This window comes from Drosophila miranda (assembly GCF_003369915.1).
Source record: "Drosophila miranda strain MSH22 chromosome Y unlocalized genomic scaffold, D.miranda_PacBio2.1 Contig_Y3_pilon, whole genome shotgun sequence".
Lineage (NCBI taxonomy): Eukaryota > Metazoa > Arthropoda > Insecta > Diptera > Drosophilidae > Drosophila > Drosophila miranda.
In genome coordinates, this window is record NW_022881625.1 from 5,136,065 (window position 1) to 5,160,513 (window position 24,449).

The following is a 24,449-nucleotide window of genomic DNA, read 5'->3' on the forward strand; positions in this document are numbered from 1 at the left end:
GTAACGTCCAGAAAGAATCGTTTCCGACCCCATAAAGTATATATATTCTTGATCAGCATCAATAGCCGAGTCGATTGAGCCCTGTCTGTCTGTCCGTCTGTCCGTCCGTCCGTCCGTCCGTCCCCTTCAGCGCCTAGTGCTCAAAGACTATAAGAGCTAGTGCAACGATGTTTTGGATCCAGACTTCTGTGATATGTCACTGCTACAAAAATATTTCAAAACTTCGCCCCGCCCACTTCCGCCCCCACAAAGGACGAAAATCTGTGGCATCCACATTTTTAAAGATACGATAAAACCAAAAACGCAGAATGGTAGAGTATGACTATATGTTTAAGAATGTAAGATCTCAACCAGATCGTATAATTATTATAGCCAGAATCAAGAAAACAATTTCATTCTTTCTCGCTCTGTCTCTCACTAACACACAAGTTTCATGGTCGGTTTTGCCAATTGCAAAATATGAGTTCAAGGATCTCAGAACCTATAAGAGCCAGAGCAACCAAATTTGGTATTTACACTCCTGTGATATCGGACCTTGACTGTTTCGTGTCCAAATTTCGCCACACCCCCTTCCGCCCCCGCAAAGGACAAAAATCTGGGGCATCCACAAATCTCAGAGACTATTAAGGCTAGAGTAACCAAATTTGGTATCCGCACTTCTGTTAGATCTCACTATAAAACGTATATCTCAGAATTTCGCTCCAACCTTTTCCGCCCCCACAAAAGACGAAAATCTGTTGCATCCACAATATTGCACATTCGAGAAAACTAAAAACAAAGAATCATAGATAATGACCATATCTATCAGATTGCTAAATCTGGATCAGATCGGATCATTTTTGTAGCCAAAAGCAAGAAATCAATTTTCAGTGGCTACGCAGCGCCCGACGTCACGCTCAGACTGATTTTCTGTCTCTGTCGCACGCACTCTTTGTCGTGTGGTTCAATATTAGCGGCGTCTGCCGCAGGAGAGCCATACTGACTTAGTATCGGGTATAACTGTAGAGTTGCGGTGTCCGCAGCAACTCACAACGTTCCACCTCGTTTCTTCTCGCTCTTTCTTTTCGTCAAGTGAGTTCACAAAACCGGCGTTTGTGTGTGCGTGCGTGTGTTCGTGTGTGCGGCAAATGCGAAATTTTTCACTTTAAATATGTGTGAACTTACTTGAGAACACGCGCGTGCTAAATACAGTTTTAGAATATTTTGTTCGACACTTCTCACTACGACTCTGAGAGGAATTTTAATTTTTATACCCGATACTCAAAATGAGTATTGGGGTATATTAGATTTGTGGTAAAAGTGGATGTGTGTAACGTCCAGAAGGAATCGTTTCCGACCCCATAAAGTAAATATATTCTTGATCAGCATCAATAGCCGAGTCGATTGAGCCCTGTCTGTTTGTCCGTCTGTCCGTCCGTCCGTCCGTCCGTCCGTCCGTCCGTCCGTCCGTCCCCTTCAGCGCCTAGTGCTCAAAGACTATAAGAGCTAGAGCAACGATGTTTTGGATCCAGACTTCTGTGATATGTCACTGCTACAAAAATATTTCAAAACTTCGCCCCGCCCACTTCCGCCCCCACAAAGGACGAAAATCTGTGGCATCCACATTTTTAAAGATACGATAAAACCAAAAACGCAGAATGGTAGAGTATGACTATATGTTTTAGAATGTAAGATCTCAACCAGATCGTATAATTATTATAGCCAGAATCAAGAAAACAATTTCATTCTTTCTCGCTCTGTCTCTCACTAACACACAAGTTTCATGGTCGGTTTTGCCAATTGCAAAATATGAGTTCAAGGATCTCAGAACCTATAAGAGCCAGAGCAACCAAATTTGGTATCCACACTCCTGTGATATCGGACCTTGACCGTTTCGTGTCCAAATTTCGCCACACCCCCTTCCGCGCCCGCAAAGGACGAAAATCTGGGGCATCCACAAATCTCAGAGACTATTAAGGCTAGAGTAACCAAATTTGTTACACATACTTCTGTTAGATCTCACTATAAAACGTATATCTCAGAATTTTGCTCCACCCTTTTCCGCCCCCACAAAAGACGAAAATCTGTTGCATCCACAATATTGCACATTCGAGAAAACTAAAAACAAAGAATCATAGATAATGACCATATCTATCAGAATGCTGAATCTGGATCAGATCGGATCATTTTTGTAGCCAAAAGCAAGAAATCAATTTTCAGTGGCTACGCAGCGCCCGACGTCACGCTCAGACTGATTTTCTGTCTCTCTCGCACGCACTCTTTGTTGTGTGGTTCAATATTAGCGGCGTCTGCCGCAGGAGAGCCATACTGACTTAGTATCGGGTATAACTGTAGAGTTGCGGTGTCCGCAGCAACTCACAACGTTCCACCTCGTTTCTTCTCGCTCTTTCTTTTCGTCAAGTGAGTTCACAAAACCGGCGTTTGTGTGTGCGTGCGTGTGTTCGTGTGTGCGGCAAATGCGAAATTTTTCACTTTAATTATGTGTGAACTTACTTGAGAACACGCGCGTGCTAAATACAGTTTTAGAATATTTTGTTCGACACTTCTCACTACGACTCTGAGAGGAATTTTAATTTTTATACCCGATACTCAAAATGAGTATTGGGGTATATTAGATTTGTGGTAAAAGTGGATGTGTGTAACGTCCAGAAGGAATCGTTTCCGACCCCATAAAGTAAATATATTCTTGATCAGCATCAATAGCCGAGTCGATTGAGCCCTGTCTGTCGGTCCGTCTGTCCGTCCGTCCGTCCGTCCGTCCGTCCGTCCGTCCGTCCGTCCGTCCGTCCGTCCGTCCGTCCCCTTCAGCGCCTAGTGCTCAAAGACTATAAGAGCTAGAGCAACGATGTTTTGGATCCAGACTTCTGTGATATGTCACTGCTACAAAAATATTTTAAAACTTCGCCCCGCCCACTTCCGCCCCCACAAAGGACGAAAATCTGTGGCATCCACATTTTTAAAGATACGATAAAACCAAAAACGCAGAATGGTAGAGTATGACTATATGTTTTAGAATGTAAGATCTCAACCAGATCGTATAATTATTATAGCCAGAATCAAGAAAACAATTTCATTCTTTCTCGCTCTGTCTCTCACTAACACACAAGGTTCATGGTCGGTTTTGCCAATTGCAAAATATGAGTTCAAGGATCTCAGAACCTATAAGAGCCAGAGCAACCAAATTTGGTATCCACACTCCTGTGATATCGGACCTTGACCGTTTCGTGTCCAAATTTCGCCACACCCCCTTCCGCCCCCGCAAAGGACGAAAATCTGGGGCATCCACAAATCTCAGAGACTATTAAGGCTAGAGTAACCAAATTTGGTACACACACTTCTGTTAAATCTCACTACAAAACGTATATCTCAGAATTTCGCCCCACCCCCTTCCGCCCCCACAAAAGACGAAAATCTGTTGCATCCACAATATTGCACATTCGAGAAAACTAAAAACGCAGAATCATAGATAATGACCATATCTATCAGATTGCGGAATCTGGATCAGATCGGATCATTTTTGTAGCCAAAAGGAACAAATCAATTTGCAGTGGCTACGCAGCCCCCGACGTCACGCTCAGACTGATTTTCTGTCTCTCTCGCACGCACTCTTTGTCGTGTCGTTTAATATTAGCGGCGTCTGCCGGAGGAGAGCCATACTGACTTAGTATCGGGTATAACCGTAGAGTTGCGGTCTCCGCAGCAACTCACAACGTTCCCCCTCGTTATATTTAATTTTCCACTTTACATGAGCTCCGCTCGCTGGCACAATTTTCGAAAGGATGACTGTTCGGATTTTCACACTGAAAGTCGTCGCCTGCTCAAACCGGAAATCAAAGTGAAAAGCAGAGCTGTTGCGTGACCTTCCATCCATGGCCACAATTATTAGTTATTGATCTGAATTATGAAGTCTAGTGTAAGTTAGGCTATGGCAAAGCGGGAGCGCAATAAAATCTCTCTCTCTCGCTCTTGGCGAATTCGCCCCGCTTTGCCACCGTAGGTTAGCTAGAGTAAGAGATTTGAATTGTGAAGAAAATATAGTTGTTCGCCAACTTTGAATTAGATCGAGCGTATCAATTTTTTCGCCCCGCCAAATAAATAATTTAAATTACAGCCACCCAAAGTTTTCGGTAATTGATTCGAAAAACTCTTCTAATTTTTCATGGCGCCCCCGGGTGGACTGTAAAGTGAATTATAGGCAACACCAATAAGTGACAGTGACACAAGAAATTGCAGTATACATACATATGCAAACATATTCGTTGCCCGCGTCGTGTGTGTGTGAAATCGGCAATCAATTTGTAAAATATCATCGCGTCGGTCGCGCCAACAATAATTTTTGTGCAAATTCTGCTACCGCCGAGGGATGCCCTGCGATAAAGACAGGAAAGTAGCAGTTGGATTCAAAGATCCAAAAGAGGAATCAGAGGTATTTGTGCAGAAAATTGAAGGCTGAGAAAAAGACATTCAGATCTCTCTTTGAGGTGTCTTGTGCTGAAAACTTTGCACATCGCCTTCAATTCTAGGCACAGACGTATGATATACATATAGTAGAGCTTGATTGCATGCATTTTGTTAGTAATTGCATAAATATAACTAAAAACACATAAATACATACATATCGACACATACAGACATATGTGAACCGCTATTTGGACGCAACAGTTATATGTACATACATACATCTTTCGTTTACTGCAATCACTGTCGGTTTTTGTTTTCGGCTGTTACTTGCCAAGTGACGCGCTACCCTGTTTATTGTTTTCGGCCGTCACTTGCAACGACTCTTTCCCTTGATACCTCGTGCCTCGACATTCAATTCAAATTCGTTTTCGATTATCGTTCTCGTTCAAACATATAAAAAAAAAATAATAATAATAAATAAATAAATATAAATAATACTGCTTTGTTGCGTAAAATTTTCATACACAAACATTATGGCAGAAAAAAGTAAATCCACTCTTGAAGACTTAAAGATTAAGCTCAAAAGGCGAGTAAAAAGCATTCGCCGCTTAGAGGATCGATTAGATCAAGGATCGATTCCTTTGCAATTACCGGAATTACAATGTAGATTAGATTGTTTGAATGCTTCAATTGAAAAGGCTAACCATTTGCAGGAGCAAATCGAGGACATAACAGGTGATGATGCTGATAATTGTCACCAAAGGAAAGATAATGTCGCTTATCGCCGCCTTTGATGCAGCAAGCGAGACGAAGCCAGTGTCTTCTTCAGCCCCAACTCATGCTAGACTTCCGAAATTGGCATTACCCAAATTTAGTGGTAAACACTCGGAATTCAAAAATTTCATTAGCCTTTTTGAGAGACTAGTCCATAGCGACAACAGCATACCGGTGATCGAAAAATTTAATCATTTGATTTCGTGCCTCTGATAAAGCATTAGGAACAATAAAGTCACCAAGGCAAATTATGAAAAAGCCATGGCTGGCCTAAAACGAGTATATGACAACGATTATTCGATTTTCACGAATAATATTTCCACATTGTTCAATCTGCCGAGAATGTCGCATCAATCTGCATCATCTCTAAGAACTCTAATCGATACTGTTTCGTCGATTTACGGATCGTTACTGTCGATCGGAGATGATACAAAAATTTCGAATGCAATGCTCATTCATCTCTTTTTAAACAGAGTCGACCCAGTGACGAAACAAAAGTGGGATGAACAGCTTACTTATGAGAAGTTCCCGCTTTGGTCCGACTTTGAGAAAGTCTTGAATCGTCGACACCAGCATCTGTCTGCTGAACAATCGACCAAGCCAAGGCAAGACAAAGTCATGCCAAGCAAGCAACATAATCGCAGTTCTTTTGCTTGTTCTTCCACTTCCACCAACAGTAGAACTCAGCAAACTTGTAGCTACTGCAATTCAGCAGACCATGTAGTGTCAAATTGCCCTTCATTTTCGCGTCTCTCGGTGATGCAAAGGTTTGAGTTTGCTAAGTCGGCATCCCTATGCATTAATTGTCTGCGAAAAGGCCACGCTGTTGTAAAATGCAAAGCCAATAAATGTCGAGTGTGCAGCCGCTCACATCATACATTATTGCATCGATACACAGTGTCGGCTAATAGTCTCGCGTTGCCACCACCCCAAGAGAGTCCTTCTCCTCCATCAAATCAGAATCAACCTTCCACGTCACATGTTTTGCATGCGACAGCGTTGGACAGGGTAATTATGGCTACGTCGATCGTAAGCGTCCGAACTAAGAGCGGTGAACACATTCTGGCCAGAGCTCTGCTCGACTCTGGATCACAAACAAATTTTATTACCGAGGACCTCGCTAATCGCTTACAGATCCGTAGAGAGGAGTCCTTTGTGTGGACGTTGACATGCAATGACTGCATCTTTCAAGAGGCGATGCAGTTACTGCACCGTCAAGTGGCCCGTGTGACACCAGCAGAAGGCTGTTACGCGCGGATCCCAGGCAAAACGCAGCCCTCCTCCCGCCCAACCGACCGAGGGGCGCTGCCGCATGACGCGCGGTGCGTAGCCGAACCAAACGCGAACATGCAAGAAAGATAGCTATTAGACTAGCATTCGAGGAAAATTAGTACTAAACTTACTAAGAAACTAAGCATGCAATCAAAGTACAAATACCACTACAGTTACTAATTAATAGAAAGGTGTGTAAGGATTAATAATTTAATAAGAGGAAGAGAATTAGTGGTGGATATAATATGGTAGAGGGAATTATAATCCGAGCATAAGACCCTAAACGGTTCATGCAAGGAATAATTCGATCTACAAAGTGAAAGGAACAACGGTATAAAATTTCTAGTCAGTCTAATAGGAATCGTGAAGTTTATGCGGCTCAACAGATCAGGGCTGTCTATGTCACCCCTGATCAAGTTGTGCATAAATATCACACCAAGCATTTTTCTACGGTTAACTAAGGATGGGAGGTTTACTAATAGTAGTCTACTAGAGTAAGATGGGAGTCTTACACCCGCATCCCAGTTAAGGCCCCGCAGAGCAAAGAGTAAAAAGTTTTTCTGTACTGATTCTATACGGTCCTGGTGTACTTTGTACTGAGGGCACCATACACAGGAGCCGTATTCTAAGATCGGACGAACAAGCGAGGTATAGAGAGTCTTTGTTATATAGGGGTCGTCAAATTCCTTTGACCACCTCTTTATAAACCCAAGCACGCCTGTATTAACTTGCTTGGAATTGGTGAATCTAATTCTCAAGTAAAGGATAAAATACACACAGTGGTGAAGTCGCGAATAAATGCTAGTGAGTTCTCCTTTGATTTTTGGATCCTGAAATCAATTTCAGGTTATCACCCTGACCAGTCAGTGAATGTGACTGACTGGCGAATCCCAGAGAACCTACCACTGGCAGACCCTTATTTCTACAAGCCACAAAGAATAGATATGTTAATTGGAGCAGAATCGTTCCTTGAATTATTAGCTGTTGGTCAAAATAAACAAGGTCCTGACTTTCCAACTCTTCAGAAAACCCTTCTTGGTTGGGTTGTGTCGGGAAAATATGTTTCCAGGAGTTCTGCTCCTCAAATTACAAACAGTTTGAGTTGCAGTGAAGAGTTGCTAGTATCCATCGATAGGACCTTGAAAAAGTTTTGGTCACTGGAAGAAATGCCATCTACCAAGAAAATTGCCAAACCTGAGCACAAGCTATGTGAAGAACACTATCGTAAGACGACTCAGGTACTATCATCAGGTCGGTTCGAAGTAAGGCTCCCGTTTAAATCAGATCCAAATTGTTTAGGCAACTCCTTTGAGGTTGCGAAACGGCGGTTTTTGTCGCTTGAAAGACGATTGCATCGTGACCCTGAGTTGAAGAAAATGTACTTGGAATTCATGGAAGAGTACCTCTCCTTAGGTCATATGTCTCCTACTGACAATACGATTCCTTCTACTCCACACTACGTAATCCCTCATCAGTGGTTTCTGAGGCCCCAAAGTACGTCTACCAAGCTCCGAGTCGTGTTCGATGCTTCGTCCAAGACGTCCTCACAGGTGGCCTTTAATGACATTCTGATGGTGGGAGCTACCATTCAAGAGGAATTATACTCGACACTGCTCCGTTTCCGTCTGCACAGGTTTGCCCTGACTGCTGATGTTAAAAAGATGTATCGCCAAGTGATGGTGAACGAAGCGGATCGGCAGTTTCAGCTCATAGTGTGGAGAAGAGACCCTTCTGAATCCTTGAGATTATACAAGCTCAACACTGTAACCTATGGGACTGGACCAGCCCCATTCTTAGCTATCCGGTGTTTGAAAAGGTTGAGTGAGTCTGCGAAGCTCTCATTCCCTAGAGCTGCTAACGTTATTGGGTCCGACTTTTACGTCGATGACTTGTTGACTGGTGCTGCATGCGTAGAGGAGCTAAGGGCAATTAAGTCCGAAGTGTATCAGGTTCTTCAGACCGCAGGGTTTGAGTTGACTAAGTGGTTTTCAAACTCCCCCGAGATCACCGCATCTGAGAGCACAGCCAAACCCATAACAATCTCGGATTCAGAGTCGACAAAGGCGTTAGGAATCTCATGGTTACCTACTGACGATGCCTTTAAGTTCAAAATTGACAATTCAGTTATGGGTCTCCGAGCGACAAAACGGAACATACTATCGGTGACATCAAAGTTGTTTGACCCCCTTGGTTTATTAAGTCCTATCGTTATAAAAGGCAAGATCCTATTGCAGGAGCTTTGGCTTAACAAACTAGATTGGGATGAGTCGATCCCGCTGCATTTGGAAACAGCGTGGAATAAGTTGAAAACTACACTATCTCAATTGGAAGACATATCCATATCTCGGTTTGTGTATTCCGATCCGATGTCACTGGTTCAAATACATGCCTTTGCTGACGCCTCCATGAGAGCGTATGGAGCGTGCGTCTATATACGTAGCAGAACTGCAGAAGGTTTGTTGACTTCGAAATCCAAAGTAGCGCCGCTCAAGACCAAAACGCTCCCAAGGCTTGAGTTATGTGCCGCTCACCTTCTCGCAGATCTCTGTCACAGAATCAAGCCCCTATTAAACGTGCCCATTGAACGAGTCGTTTATTGGTCGGATTCAGAGGTAACTCTCCATTGGATCCGGTCTCATCCATCGTCGTTGTCGACTTTCGTTTCAAATAGAGTGGCTGAGATTCAAGAGTGGTCAGATGATACTACGTGGCGGCATGTACCCACGAAACAGAACCCAGCAGATATTGTCTCAAGAGGTTGTAACGTCGACGAAATCGTTCAGTCAATTTGGTTCGAAGGACCATCATTTCTGAAAGAGGAAGAAGAAAACTGGCCCAAGAACGCTCATTTCGAACACTCTGATGATCTTCAGCTGGAAAAGAGGAAGACTGCGGTCGGGTTGACCGCGGCTGTGCGAAGTTCGGAGCTGTTAGATGTCATCGAGGGATTCTCGTCACACCTCAAACTGCTTAGAGTGTTCGTGTATGTGTTCCGCTTTATAAGAAAATCTAAAGACCCAAGCCTAAATTTCGAAAAAACTATCTCACCGACCGAATACAATGAAGCTTTTTATAAAATTGTCGAAATCATCCAGCATCACGAGTATCAAGGAGAAATTGAAAAGGTTAGGAAAGGATCTACAATTGGTCCTAGTCTTCAGCGGTTGAACCCATTCATCCATGAAGACACAGGGACTTGGTGCAACTTTTCGTTGTTGTGAGTGGGGGGGCGACTAGCCAAAGCTCCTATATCATACGATGCCAAGCTTCCTCTGCTTTTGACTAAGCGCTCGCAATTCGTGCGAAGCTATATTCGTCATCTGCACCATTCGAATTTTCATGTCGGCCCACGAGCACTTGTGAGCATACTTCGACAGAGCGTGTGGATAGTGAACGCTCAGGAGGTCTGCCGTCAGACAGTTCGATCGTGTATGCGCTGTTTTAAATGCAAGCCTCGATTGCTGACGCAACTCATGGGGAATTTACCCGCAGATCGACTCCGTGCTCTCCGCCCATTTTCAATTTGCGGCGTTGATTTTTGTGGACCAGTGCACACGACATTGAAAATTCGCGGAAGGCCCCCATGCAAGTCATACATTGCGCTTTTTGTTTGTTTTGCGTCAAAGGCGGTTCACCTAGAAATAGTTTCCGATCTAACCACTGATTGTTTTTTGTTGGCTTTTCAAAGGTTCGTCGGGCGCCGAGGATATCCCCAAGTCGTTCATTGCGACAACGGGACGAACTTCGTCGGAGCGAGCCGCCATCTCAGCGCTCTGCGGATCAGGCTCAAGGAGCAAGGAGACGCAATTCGCGACTTCGCGTCAAAGAACGGATGCGAATTTGCGTTCATACCGCCTCCTATGGGAGGCAGGTGTAAAAACTGCCAAGAGCCTACTCCTACGGGCGGTAGGCAGCGCGCTCCTAACCGCCGAAGAGCTCGCCACAGTCCTCGTCGGCATCGACGCCATAATGAACTCGAGGCCGCTGGGAGCCATCAGCCAAGATCCAAGCGACGGCGAGGCCCTAACACCCGGGCACCTGCTGACAGGCGGGTCGCTCATCGCCCCCCAGCACTGCGGACTCCGGACCAGGAGAGTCTCAGTTGCTTGCGGCGATGGCGACTTGTCTCGTCAGTCAGGCATGTCCTGGGGCTGCAAATTCGGGGCAAATGGCACCAGCAGCAACCGAACCTCGAGGAAGGAGACCTCGTCATCGTGGCCGAGGACAATCTGCCGCCGCAGGAGTGGCCCGTGGGGAGGGTCATCGCCACGCACGCAGGAGAGGACGGCATGGTCAGGGTCGTCGAAATAAGGACAAGCACTGGAGCGGTTTTTCGGCGGCCCATACACAAATTAGCGCCGCTCCCAATGTGTTGAAGCCGATGCAGGCGTTCAATGGGGCCGGTGTTGCGTGACCTTCCATCCATGGCCACAATTATTAGTTATTGATCTGAATTATGAAGTCTAGTGTTAGTTAGGCTAGGGCAAAGCGGGAGCGCAATAAAAGCTCGCTCTCTCGCTCTTGGCGAGTAAGAGATTTGAATTGTGAAGAAAATATAGTTGTTCGCCAACCTTGAATTACATCGAGCGTATCAAGTTTTTCGCCCCGCCAAATAAATAATTTAAATAACAGCCACCCAAGGTTTTCGGTAATTGATTAGAAAAACTCTTCTAATTTTTCAAGAGCTGTCTCCCGATTATAATCGGAGCGATATTCAGGGCTGCATTTCAATGTTGTATGGATGTAGATCAGATACTAATTACTGTACATTTTCGTATTATTAATGGTACTCCGTGGCTTGAGTCTTGAGCTTCACAAAAAAATGGTTTACCAAATTACCAAATGGTTAAATGGTAAAATGTTTCATTCTGGTCATGGCTATTTGTGGAATACTTCTGGCAGTCTTAATGTAATTTGGATCTCTTCCATAAACTGCGTGCACTGCAACTCTCTCTTCCCTAACTCCTCTCAAATCTGATTTCCTATAGATTATTAATTGGTACTTTGTATCGTTGCCCAACTGGAAATGGATTTAAGTCAGCTTGAATGCATTTCCGTCGGCCTAATCCTATTTCACGCTTTTAGAGTCGGACAAATGAAGTTTGCCAGCATCAAAGTCAAGCAAAATCGAATTAAGCAATAGGCGCCGCTCCCAACAGCATCAAGCAGAAGCTTTAAAGCATATTAGAAAATTGAAAAGTCAGCCAAAAGAGTTTCACTTGGCCATGTAAAAGTACTGTGCTTCGTGCTCGATGGTGGCATAAAACTGAAAGTTTCAATTTTCTGAAGTGCTCGCCTTGGCTCGAGAAGGTTGCGAAATGCCAAGTGTCAGTGCCAAAGGAGGCGGCTAAGCACGGAGGAGCCTCATCTTGGTGGGTTACTGCTGATGCAGTGTATCGCATATCTGCTTCGTCAGTTGGAATTTCTGGCATCATCTTTACGTGAGGGTACACACTTGTGTCCTGGAATTTGCATGCAAAATATAATAGTGCTAGGTGCCCATTTATGTATGTACAAGCTAAGCTCTCTATAGCGGACACATGGTTCCAGTAATTCAATCCGTACTATCCATATAGTGTAAGTAGCGAATGTGTACAGCTTTTGTTAGATGTTTGGTTCTACCCAAATTGTCGGATATGTGCGGATAATTCTGGGGGCTGTTGACAAATTAGCCAAAATTTAGAATTTGGCAGGCCCTGAAGGACGCCCGTCCGCGCTTGTGGCAATGAAAATTAGCTGAGACATCGCACGTCTGGTGTGTGGGGGAGTGTTATTGTTTTGCCACCTTGTAGTCTGGATCGTAGAGAACTATTGTCGAACGGTTCAGTTCAGTAGGCAACCCTGAACTTCTTGCGAATCGATTGACAACTATATCCCCTCGCCTGCTCACATGATTGATGCTGGCTTTCACTTTTTCGGCTAGAGCGCATTGACTTCCCCTGCATTTGGCCATCGCTGCCCACGCAGCATGGCACAGCGAATATTCGCCTAAAAATTCTATCTCATTTTTCTTGTGACGTATTTGAAATTTATTTTCGGTGCTGATGCTGCCACCCCGATTCTGTTGCTGTTGCTGTTGCAGCTGCATCTGCACCTCCGCCCACGCACTGCATTGACTCAATTTGAGAGTGAAAATAACAAACTCATTTGTAAAAAGCTACAATGCCTTGACCGGCTCCACCACCTTTTGTTGTCACTTACAGCAGCCGCAAGCGAACAAATTGGTTAACCTCCTTTTATTTTTTTCCTTTCCTTTTTTTGGTAGTACGAGTCCATATTTATGGTTCGTTAATATGAATGTGGGATTTTTGTCGAGCCATTACCAATTGGACGGCCATTTACGGCAGGCAAAGGCAGAGAGGAAGCAGAATTGTGGGCTTTTTCTAGTTTGAATTGCTTGTTGATTATTTGCTTGCCTTATTTTAATTAACTGGATTTCGTTTCGCAGAACGAAAGTGTAACAGTAAGCTTTTGGCAGCGAGCACTGCTCTCAAATATTCTATCTATGCTCCAAGGGGATTTCATTTCCACTCGGTCGAATGCGAAATGTGGAAAAACTATTTTCGTCGACCCAAGAAAACTCATGAAAGTGTCAGTGAACTTTGGTGCAGACAAATCCAGCCGAGACGGACCCAGACCACACAGGGTGTGGGTGTAGCTGTGGGTGTGAGGAGCATGTGACATTTTCAGAGCTGGGCCAACAAATGGGTTCAGTCTGGGTTTTGGGCAGCAAAACATTTTGGCCTTCGCCATCCATAAATTTCCAGATCGCAACTTTGCTCTTCGGATTGCTTCGAGTTTATTGTACGTACTTTGGCCCCAGCAAATACGAGTATTTGAAGCCTTTGGCACGTACCTCTTTTATCCGAAAGTTGGCCCATTGAAGAGGCCTGGACTGGCACCAGCTGTTCATTTCTGTTAGGCCGTTGCCAAGTGGATTAGCGCAAATATTTTAAATTTCTGTTGGTCGGTCCACAGACAAGAGTGCTGATAGGCTTTACTTTGCGGCTTAATTAAACTCAATTAAAATCGTGTTGACACTTTTGTTATTCTGTATTCTGTAGTTGTCTTTGTTGGGGCGAAAGCAAATTAAAACTTCAAACTTGATAAATGCCGAGTGCGAACAAAACTTCTGCTCCGTTATGGATTGTTTTACCTGAAGATTAGTTGGGAATCTCGATTGCAATTACTCTAACGAATCTCATTGCCGGAGAGTGGTCCAACCACAGGAAATTTAATTGCATTAGACATCACCACGCACGGATTCCCAATGAATCCAAACATATAGTACTCTTAGCTGTATATTATTTATGAATCGGATCAAGCTATCGGCCTTGCCAGCTGTACCTAGCCCAAGTTTTGCCCCAATCGGTGTAGGAATTCCCTCTTGCTGCATCGCAAAACATCACCAAATGTCAGAAAAGGGGTCCATTCTTTATCCTCCAAGGCTGCCGCACTTTGACCTGCCTGCTCTACTCAGGTGGAGGCTGGTGTGATTGATTTGATTGCTGTCACCGACTGGGATGACAATCCATCCAATTCAATGAGCTACTCACTTTCGCCTCGAGTTTGTCCTGGGTCTTCCAGCTGTCCTTTGAAGTCCTCGTCAGAGGTATCGCTCCCGGGCGAAATGAAAGTCGTTTACATTTTTTATCAACTTTAAGTGGAAGATTATGGAGGGCACTTCGTGCTGGTTTTCGTACAACTTACCCCTGGGAACGTTTTCATAATTTTCTACCTCCAACATTGCCATTCATTTCCCATTAAATGTGCCGTGCCCCAGGACGGCTCCCAGGACCCCCAGGGCGGCGGAAGATGTGCATTTATCCATTACCGTTGACGTTGCTGTCGACTCTCCTCTCCGCTCGAATCACCCGGTTAAAATGTAATTATCCTGCCTGGACTCGGCACTCCATGGCGTTGCATTCCACGTCTGAAATTCAGGCATGTATTAATAGCTGGAAATCGAGTTGACTTGCCCTATGCCCTGGCCAAATGCATGTGGAATGAACTCGTTCGGAGAGTTATGGCTGTGAATTCAAGTCAATTGAATATCTATAGACGTGCATGGTGCCGAAGCAGAGGGGCCTCGCATAATTGTCGGCTGATGCCCGGCCTTTTTCCATTCCATTCCCCATTTTTGGGGAAATTGAATTTCATAAACTTTCCGATGAAAAACAGGGTTGCGGGGGAGCCTCCCCAGGGAAGTTCCCAGCAGCAATTAGTGCGCTCTGTCTCGGGAGTGCCCGGCTTCGGAAGTGGCAGGAGCCCGAGAAGCGGCAGGAACGTGGCCGAAGTCACCGACGTGCTGTGCCTTGCCGTGCCGTGCGTCAGCTGGGGAAAATCGAAACCAAAAAGATTGTTTATGCTTAGAATGCCAGCGGAATTGCTGGCAGGAGGTGGAGTGGGAGCTGGGAGCTGGGAGGCTTGGGGGCTTGGATGCTGGCAGGATGCGGCTCTCTCTGATGCCATTGACATCAGCAACACGGCCACGGCTGATGTCATTCAAGTGTTCTAATTAATTCTGATTTAATTTTACGCCTAATTAAGTGTGAAAAGCTTTTGATGTTGGGCACACGGGTGCGAGCGGCAAATGGATGCAGACAAGGACTCGCAGGGGCGCAGTCACACAAGCGTGAGCATTGAATATGCCACAGATACATATGTGGGGTCGGTCCTTTGCTCGCACGAGTCCCAGTTAGGCTCTCACACTTGAATAAAGCCATTCCAGACATCAATATTTTGATCCTTCCCTGGTTGGGCTATTTGTACTTACCGCTGCTTCTGTATCCACGCTGTGGCTTCCGCACCCGCTCTCACTGCTCCACGCTTTCACACACTTTCCGTATGCATCTCTCTTTCTCTCTCTTTGTGTATCTCTAACCATGGAACAACTTTCTTCTTATGACAGAGACAGACGTGGCAGATAGTTCCGCCAAGACATTATCCAATAACCTTTATCAACAGCCACAGCCAGCGCTGTAGCATCCGCGCCGCGTGCCTACCTCCACCTCCAGTTCCAGGTTAAGTTTGTTGGAAACTTTAGTCTGCATGACAGTCGATCCGATATCCCTGTGCATTTGGATTTGTTTGCAGGTAACGACAAGGCTCAAGACATTTTACTAATTAAATATCAATGTACTTTTCCTTCCATTTGCCTAATTTACCGCTGTCAACAGCAAGACAAACAATATTGTAGTCCAAAAGAGTGTACACACTGGCCGCCCAGGGCTGTCACGCTACGATAAAATAAAAACAGCTGTGTCGTAAATGTGCGATTAAAAATTCAACGAAATATTTGTATCCCCGCGAAGCTTGGTTTTTGGAGATCAAAAAGGTCTTCCATATCCCGATGTCTCCGAAGATAGGGCTTATCCGAAGTCCCTTCAAAATGGAAGAGCGTAGTCCGCTTTTACATTAAATCGGATTTAAATATAAACTCTATAGCGGCAGATATTCAAATTTATTTTATTGGAAATCCTCACAGAAATTTAAATGATTAAATTCCAAGTGCTCTTAAAGATGGGAAACCGATCCAAACTGTCGTCTAGGGCCTGAAATTGTCCAACTCCTGATGGCACTTCAGGTGACGGCGTAAACGCCAAGCTCCGCCTGAGGGGGCCAGGAGGGCCCATGGAGTGGGGCCATAAAACAATTTTGTTGTAACTTTACGATACCCCCGGCCATGTATGACAGAAGGTACATAAATACTCGAACACATAAAGGCACGGGGCAGGAGGCAGTCGACATTTTCTTTCCACCAAGAAATTAGCAAAGGATGGAGGGTAGGAAACGAAACGAGCTCCATTGCTCCACCATTCTTTTGGAGGAATAAATTAATTTATTGAATGAACAGATTGCATTTTAAATTTATTATACTTCCATAGTATTGATTTTGGGGCACATGAATTTCTCTTTACATGATAGAAAATTTAGGTGTTGGAGATTGACGTAAGGATAATCCCGGTTTTTCACACTGGGCTTAACTTTGTATTATAATTGGAAATCCCATCGTATTTATGTATATATTAAGCCTATGTTATGTGTTTTTATGGGGGTTTCTTTCATTGTCCTCCTCACAGGACAAGTGTCTTTTAATCAAATTACAATTGGGGTTAATTTAATAAACTCTCACTTTCTACCTTTCACAGGATATGTTCTATCTTTCATGTGTGTCCTGTGGCTGTTTTAACTGTGGCTGGCGCTGTACCACTTGCAAATAATTCACTTTCTTTTGCCGCTTGTAAAGAGTGTGCGGTGTGTGTGATTATGGGTTACGTGTTCGAGTGTCTGTATGCTACGGGTGTGGATGAACATTATTGGATTGCATTGAAAGAACTGGTAGCTTAGAAATAATGTATCGGCACTGGCGTTACGTTGCCTAAACGTAACGCCCAAGAGAACTAGTCCTCTGATCTACTATAATTGTTGAATACACGTTGCTTAATCAGACGCACCAACTGTGCATAATTTTCTAAATTTTTTTTTGGGAGATATTTCTTTTTAAAGTCTATCAAACAAAATTTAGAACTGAACTGCGTAAAAGAAACAATTTAGAAGAACTGAAAAAGCCGAAATGGAAACGAGTAGAAAAACGATGTTTCTTTTTTTGAACACCAAACGCTGGCACGGCCCTGTTCGATGCGATTCGGCTCTGATTGGTTCCGCTTCAGCTTGAGATCGGTCTGATTTGGCCAACTGATTTGGGGAAGCAGGAAAGCGCACCCGATTTGCAATAACAACTAGTAATACACGCATGATATATATGTAGGCAATGGTAAACGAAAGACAACTAGTATTCCCTGGGGGTTGGTGGTGTGGTTGTGTTGCGCCCATGTCGAGCAATCGGAACCCAGATAGGACTGGGCTGAGTTCCTTCGCTGAGGTGTGTGTGTGTGGTGTGGTGTGGTGCTGGTTTTTGTACGAACATATTTGCTTTCTAACTTATTTCCCAAATTGATTTTGATATTCCTAAATTCCGGGATCCTAACCGAATCCCTCTCTCCACGTCAAGGTCCCTCAAGTGTGCTGCTGTAGGTGTCTATGTATGTGTTCCAGGTGAAATGTGTTGACATGTGTGAGTGTGTGCGTGTGGGATGGGCTACAACTGCACCGTTTCTATCTCCGGACTACGAACGCCGCTCAGTAGACAATGAGCAGGTTGTTCTCATTGAAGCCGGCGGAGTGTCCTGCGTTGCGTACAATGAAACAGGATCCATCGAAGTGCATGCGCTTCTCATTGCGACTACAAAGGACAGAACAGAACGGAAGTTAGCAGAGCAGGATGATGGGCGAGGGGGAGGGGGAGGTTGAGAGCATCGGTTTGACACTCACCGATCAAACAGATGCGAGGTCTTGCCCAGAGAGGCAGTGCAATGGATGCCAGGTGTGGTCAAAGTGGCCGATCCATTGCCGGGACTGGTGCGAATCAAGCACTTGTTGTCCACACGAGTGACCTTCACCAGGCCATCGGCTGCCTGGGTGATGCGAAATCCGCTTATGTCATAGATCTCAGTGCCATCCTCGGTACAGGTGTAAGCTGAATTGGCAATCACGTCATGGGCTTCAGCCATATAAGAGGGACCATGGCGCGAGTCGCTGCGAGAAGTTCGGGAATTAAATCGAAATTAGCCAAATAAGAAGCGATGCAATTGGCCGGGGGGACTCACTCATAGAACACTGCCAGGGTGTAGTCCTTGGTCAGATCGGTGAAAGTGTCGGTTGTGGTGCGCGTCCCGGCTGTGTCCACCAGGTAGATGAGAGCGCACGCCTCGCTGGTGAAGCTCACACCCTTGTACCACATCTTGGCATAGCGACTGTAATGGGAAGATAATTCAAAGGATTCAAAAGATGACACGTTGGGGTAAGGGCCATTCCCACTCACACAAAGTTATTGCCCTTCATGCCGTCGTAGGTGACTATTTCGACTTTAGCGCCGCTCTGCAAGATGCGTCCATTGGGGTGGATCAAAGCCGAGTTGCTGCAGTTGCGTGATAGAGCAACTGCCACCATGCTGCGCTGATTGAGCACGCGCACCGCCTTGTCCAGAGTCATGTCAATGCTGCTTCATGCAAAGAAAGGTATTAACATTAGGGGTCGGTCTTAAAGAAGAGCCAAGGGGCTGGGGGCGTCCACACTCACCGCACGCCATCGCGGAGGCGCAACTGGATGGTGCCGTTCGTCATGGCAATGGGTCCAGAGCCGGGACATGCCGGCGGAGTGTGGTTCTCGAGCTCGAAGTTGCGTGTGCTGCTCACGCGTGCCAAGGCGTATGGTGGAGGGGGCATTGGAGACGGCAACTGTTGGGAATTCTGAGATTGAGCATAGAATCGGCTAGATTTACAGATATGCAAGAGCCCCTTACCAGGCAGTAGTTCTGCTCGTTGTCGAAGCCATAGGTGGGCGTGGCATTGTAGCGCGCTGTGAGTGCCTTGCCGTTGTGCGCCATTTTGCCAGCGTCTATTTCCTGCATATTTCCTGGCCCGTACTGGGGAGGGTTGGAAATGTGTATGCCCGGCAGTTGGACGTATGGACGGGCCGACTGACTGCCAACGGGGTAATTGGCGCACTCCTTGGAAATGCCGCTGGTGATGGTGTTGGTGCCAACGGTGGCGCTGCTAGCGAGACTGGAGCTGCTGCCGCGATCCATGTGGCCCACGGAGTCCGTGCCGGAGGACAGCGAGATGTTGCTCATGCGTTGGGACAGCTGCCCCCCAGTCATGCCGACACGCAAGCTTGCTTGCTAAGGGAGGGGGATGAGAAGGCGAGAGGTAGTAGCGGAAGTTAGATCCGGAAGGAAATGAAGAGGTGAGGAAGTGAAAGTGCCAGAAAATAATTGAATACCGGCAGGAGAGAAAACGACAGATACGAGAGAAAGTGTCAGCAGCGCAGAAATCGAATGACTTTGAAACTGTTGCGAACATTCTGTCGACATTCTGTTAACGCATGCATATACATACATACATACATATATGTATTTACATACGTGTGTGCATTTTTCCCAATTTGCATTTGATTTTTATAGAAATTAACCAAACTATTTTCAATAGTATTAGAAGAGAAGAGAAGAGAAGAGGGGGGAAGAGAGAAGGAAAATTCGAATATTAAAGTCGGAAAGTAAGAGAGCAATGGTGGAAAAGAGCGAGACGGAAAATAAGAAGGTCTGAAATAACAGGAGAGGCCTATGAGGTGATGTGGCAATGCTGCTGTTGCCGAGCTGTTAAGACTGCGGCGGCTGTTAACTCGCTGTTGATACCCTGCTAGCGCGATGATGCGGCAGTTTTGTAAAACAAAATGTCTGAAAATTGAAGAAACTTTCACGTTATTGCTTGGAATTTCACTTACCGGCGATGGGTTGTTGGTGTAGACGGAGCGCTGGCGCACCCCGTTGGGCGGCTTGGTGGGCGAGCGCAAGATGTTGTTGATTTTGTCGTTCATCTGAGCACGCGACAAGAAGTCCTCGGCATTGAAGATCCCCACACGGGCGCCCTTCGGGCTGCTTACTTGAGAGACCGGCTCCTGCTGGGAAGTCTCGCAGTCCGATGACTGGCACTGCGCCTCCTTGGTGCTGACCTTGGGCTCAACGGACTTCGGCTCGGTGACCATTTTGATTTGGCAACTTTTTTCTTCTCGCTCTTTCTTTTCGTCAAGTGAGTTCACAAAACCGGCGTTTGTGTGTGCATGCGTGTGTTCGTGTGTGCGGCAAATGCGAAATTTTTCACTTTAAATATGTGTGAACTTACTTGAGAACACGCGCGTGCTAAATACAGTTTTAGAATATTTTGTTCGACACTTCTCACTACGACTCTGAGAGGAATTTTAATTTTTATATTTAATTTTCCACTTTACATGAGCTCCGCTCGCTGGCACAATTTTCGAAAGGATGACTGTTCGGATTTTCACACTGAAAGTCGTCGCCTGCTCAAACCGGAATTCAAAGTGAAAAGCAGAGCTGTCTCCCGATTATAATCGGAGCGATATTCAGGGCTGCATTTCAATGTTGTATGGATGTAGATCAGATACTAATTACTGTACATTTTCGTATTATTAATGGTACTCCGTGGCTTGAGTCTTGAGCTTCACAAAAAAATGGTTTACCAAATTACCAAATGGTTAAATGGTAAAATGTTTAATTCGTACACTGCTCATTTTCACCTTGTTCGATCCTTTCGGATTCCTGTAAAGAAAATTTACCAAATACAATTCGTTCACAGACTTGCATTAAGGCGCCGCACTGACGCTGATCTATCCACAAGCCTGGAAAAAAGTATTGACCCGTCATCGTTTTGGCCCAAAGTAACTTCATTCTGGTCATGGCTATTTGTGGAATACTTCTGGCAGTCTTAATTTAATTTGGATCTCTTCCATAAACTGTGTGCACTGCAACTCTCTCTTCCCTAACTCCTCTCAAATCTGATTTCCTATAGATTATTAATTGGTCCTTTGTATCGTTGCCCAACTAGAAATGGATTTAAGTCAGCTTGAATGCATTTCCGTCGGCCTAATCCTATTTCACGCTTTTAGAGTCGGACAAATGAAGTTTGCCAGCATCAAAGTCAAGCAAAATCGAATTAAGCAATAGGCGCCGCTCCCAACAGCATCAAGCAGAAGCTTTAAAGCATATTAGAAAATGGAAAAGTCAGCCAAAAGAGTTGAACTTGGCCATGTAAAAGTACTGTGCTGTGTGCTTGATGGTGGCATAAAACTGAAAGTTTCAATTTTCTGAAGTGTTCGCCTTGGCTCGAGAAGGTTGCGAAATGCCAAGTGTCAGTGCCAAAGGAGGCGGCTAAGCACGGAGGAGCCGCATCTTGGTGGGTTACTGCTGATGCAGTGTATCGCATATCTGCTTCGTCAGTTGGAATTTCTGGCATCATCTTTACGTGAGGGTACACACTTGTGTCCTGGAATTTGCATGCAAAATATAGTAGTGCTAGGTGCCCATTTATGTATGTACAAGCTAAGCTCTCTATAGCGGACACATGGTTCCAGTAATTTAATCCGTACTATCCATATAGTGTAAGTAGCGAATGTGTACAGCTTTTGTTAGATGTTTGGTTCTACCCAAATTGTCGGATATGTGCGGATAATGCTGGGGGCTGTTGACAAATTAGCCAAAATTTAGAATTTGGCAGGCCCTGAAGGACGCCCGTCCGCGCTTGTGGCAATGAAAATTAGCTGAGACATCGCACGTCTGGTGTGGGGGGAGTGTTATTGTTTTGCCACCTTGTAGTCTGGATCGTAGAGAACTATTGTCGAACGGTTCAGTTCAGTAGGCAACCCTGAACTTCTTGCGAATCGATTGACAACTATATCCCCTCGCCTGCTCACATGATTGATGCTGGCTTTCACTTTTTCGGCTAGAGCGCATTGACTTCCCCTGCATTTGGCCATCGCTGCCCACGCAGCATGGCACAGCGAATATTCGCCTAAAAATTCTATCTCATTTTTCTTGTGACATATTTGAAATTTATTTTCGGTGCTGATGCTGCCACCCCGATGCTGTTGCTGTTGCTGTTGCAGCTGCATCTCCACCTCCGCCCACGCACTGCATTGACTCAGTTTGAGAGTGAAAATAAAAAAGAACAGTTGGCAAATACTGTATTTATAGAAAATGCAATATGCATGGAATCCGAATGAAATACGGAAACTCATTTGTAAAAAGCTACAATGCCTTGACCGGCTCCACCACCTCTTTTGTTGTCACTTACAGCAGCCGCAAGCGAACAAATTGGTTAACCTCCTCTTATTTTTTTCCTTTCCTTTTTTTGGTAGTACGAGTCCATATTTATGGTTCGTAAATATGAATGTGGGATTTTTGTCGAGCCATTACCACTTGGACGGCCATTTACGGCAGGCAAAGGCAGAGAGGAAGCAGAATTGTGGTCTTTTTCTAGTTTGAATTGCTTGTTGATTATTTGCTTGCCACATTTTAATTAACTGGATTTCGTTTTGCAGAACGAATGTGTAACAGTAAGCTTTTGGCAGCGAGCACTGCTCTGAAATATTCTATCTATGCTCCAAGGGGATTTCATTTCCACTCGGTCGAATGCGAAATGTGGAAAAACTATTTTCGTCGACCCAAGAAAACACATGAAAGTGTCAGTGAACTTTGGCGCAGACAAATCCGGCCGAGACGGCCCCAGACGGCCAAGACGCAGACCACACAGGGTGTGGGTGTAGCTGTGGGTGTGAGGAGCATGTGACATTTTCAGAGCTGGGCCAACAAATGGGTTCAGCCTTCCAGATCGCAACTTTGCTCTTCGGATTGCTTCTAGTTTATTGTACGTACTTTGGCCCCAGCAAATACGAGTATTTGAAGCCTTTGGCACGTACCTCTTTTATCCGAAAGTTGGCCCATTGAAGAGGCCTGGACTGGCACCAGCTGTTCATTTCTGTTAGGCCGTTGCCAAGTGGATTAGCGCAAATATTTTAAATTTCTGTTGGTCGGTCCACAGACAAGAGTGCTGAGAGGCTTTATTTTGCGGCTTAATTAAACTCAATTAAAATCGTGTTGACACTTTTGATATTCTGTATTCTGTAGTTGTTTTTGTTGGGGCGAAAGCAAATTAAAACTTCAAACTTGATAAATGCCGAGTGCGAACAAAACTTCTGCTCCATTATGGATTGTTTTACCTGAAGATTAGTTGGGAATCTCGATTGCAATTACTCCAACGAATCTCATTGCCGGAGAGTGGTCCAACCACAGGAAATTTAATTGCTTTCGAGTTGGTTTCAATTACGCAAATTGCATTAGACATCACCACGCACGGATTCCCAATGAATCCAAACATATAGTACTCTTAGCTGTATATTATTTATGAATCGGATCAAGCTATCGGCCTTGCCAGCTGTACCTAGCCCAAGTTTTGCCCCAATCGGTGTAGGAATTCCCTCTTGCTGCATCGCAAAACATCACCAAATGTCAGAAAAGGGGTCCATTCTTTATCCTCCAAGGCTGCCGCACTTTGACCTGCCTGCTCTACTCAGGTGGAGGCTGGTGTGATTGATTTGATTGCTGTCACCGACTGGGATGACAATCCATCCAATTCAATGAGCTACTCACTTTCGCCTCGAGTTTGTCTTGGGTCTTCCAGCTGTCCTTTGAAGTCCTCGTCAGAGGTATCGCTCCCGGGCGAAATGAAAGTCGTTTACATTTTTTATCAACTTTAAGTGGAAGATTATTGAGGGCACTTCGTGCTGGTTTTCGTACAACTTACCCCTGGGAACGTTTTCATAATTTTCTACCTCCAACATTGCCATTCATTTCCCATTAAATGTGCCGTGCCCCAGGACGGCTCCCAGGACCCCCAGGGCGGCGGAAGATGTGCATTTATCCATTACCGTTGACGTTGCTGTCGAATCACCCGGTTAAAATGTAATTATCCTGCCTGGACTCGGCACTCCATGGCGTTGCATTCCACGTCTGAAATTCAGCCATGTCTTAATAGCCGGAAATCGAGTTGACTTGCCCTATGCCCTGGCCAAATGCATGTGGAATGAACTCGTTCGGAGAGTTATGGCTGTGAATTCAAGTTAATTGAATATCTATAGACGTGCATGGTGCCGAAGCAGAGGGGCCTCGCATAATTGTCGGCTCATTAAACGATAATGCAGGAAAATTGATGCCCGGCCTTTTTCCATTCCATTCCCCATTTTTGGGGGAAATTGAATTTCATAAACTTTCCGATGAAAAACAGGGTTGCGGGGGAGCCTCCCCAGGGAAGTTCCCAGCAGCAATTAGTTCGCTCTGTCTCGGGAGTGCCCGGCTTCGGAAGTGGCAGGAGCCCCGAGAAGCGGCAGGAACGTGGCCGAAGTCACCGACGTGCCGTGCCTTGCCGTGCCGTGCGTCAGCTGGGGAAAATCGAAACCAAAAAGTTTGTTTATGCTTAGAATGCCAGCGGAATTGCTGGCAGGAGGTGGAGTGGGAGCTGGGAGCTTGGAGGCTTGGGGGCTTGGATGCTGGCAGGATGCGGCTCTCTCTGATGCCATTGACATCAGCAACA

At 45.3% G+C, this 24,449-nt stretch overlaps 1 protein-coding gene across 1 annotated transcript in view; it reads right to left on the reverse strand.

The window, feature by feature from the left end:
- Nucleotides 1-20,104, reverse strand: part of LOC117194392 — a 117,562-nt gene extending 97,458 nt beyond the window's left edge. The window contains exons 1-6 of the mRNA XM_033398969.1: nucleotides 19,792-20,104; nucleotides 18,812-19,189; nucleotides 18,589-18,758; nucleotides 18,332-18,508; nucleotides 18,117-18,263; nucleotides 17,958-18,045 (exon numbers count right to left, since the gene is read on the reverse strand). Of these exons, the coding sequence (XP_033254860.1) occupies nucleotides 17,958-18,045; nucleotides 18,117-18,263; nucleotides 18,332-18,508; nucleotides 18,589-18,758; nucleotides 18,812-19,189; nucleotides 19,792-20,052 (1,221 nt within the window). The 5' untranslated portion in view covers nucleotides 20,053-20,104. The remainder of the gene's footprint in view (nucleotides 1-17,957; nucleotides 18,046-18,116; nucleotides 18,264-18,331; nucleotides 18,509-18,588; nucleotides 18,759-18,811; nucleotides 19,190-19,791) is intronic.
- Between the last annotated feature and the right edge of the window lie 4,345 nt (nucleotides 20,105-24,449).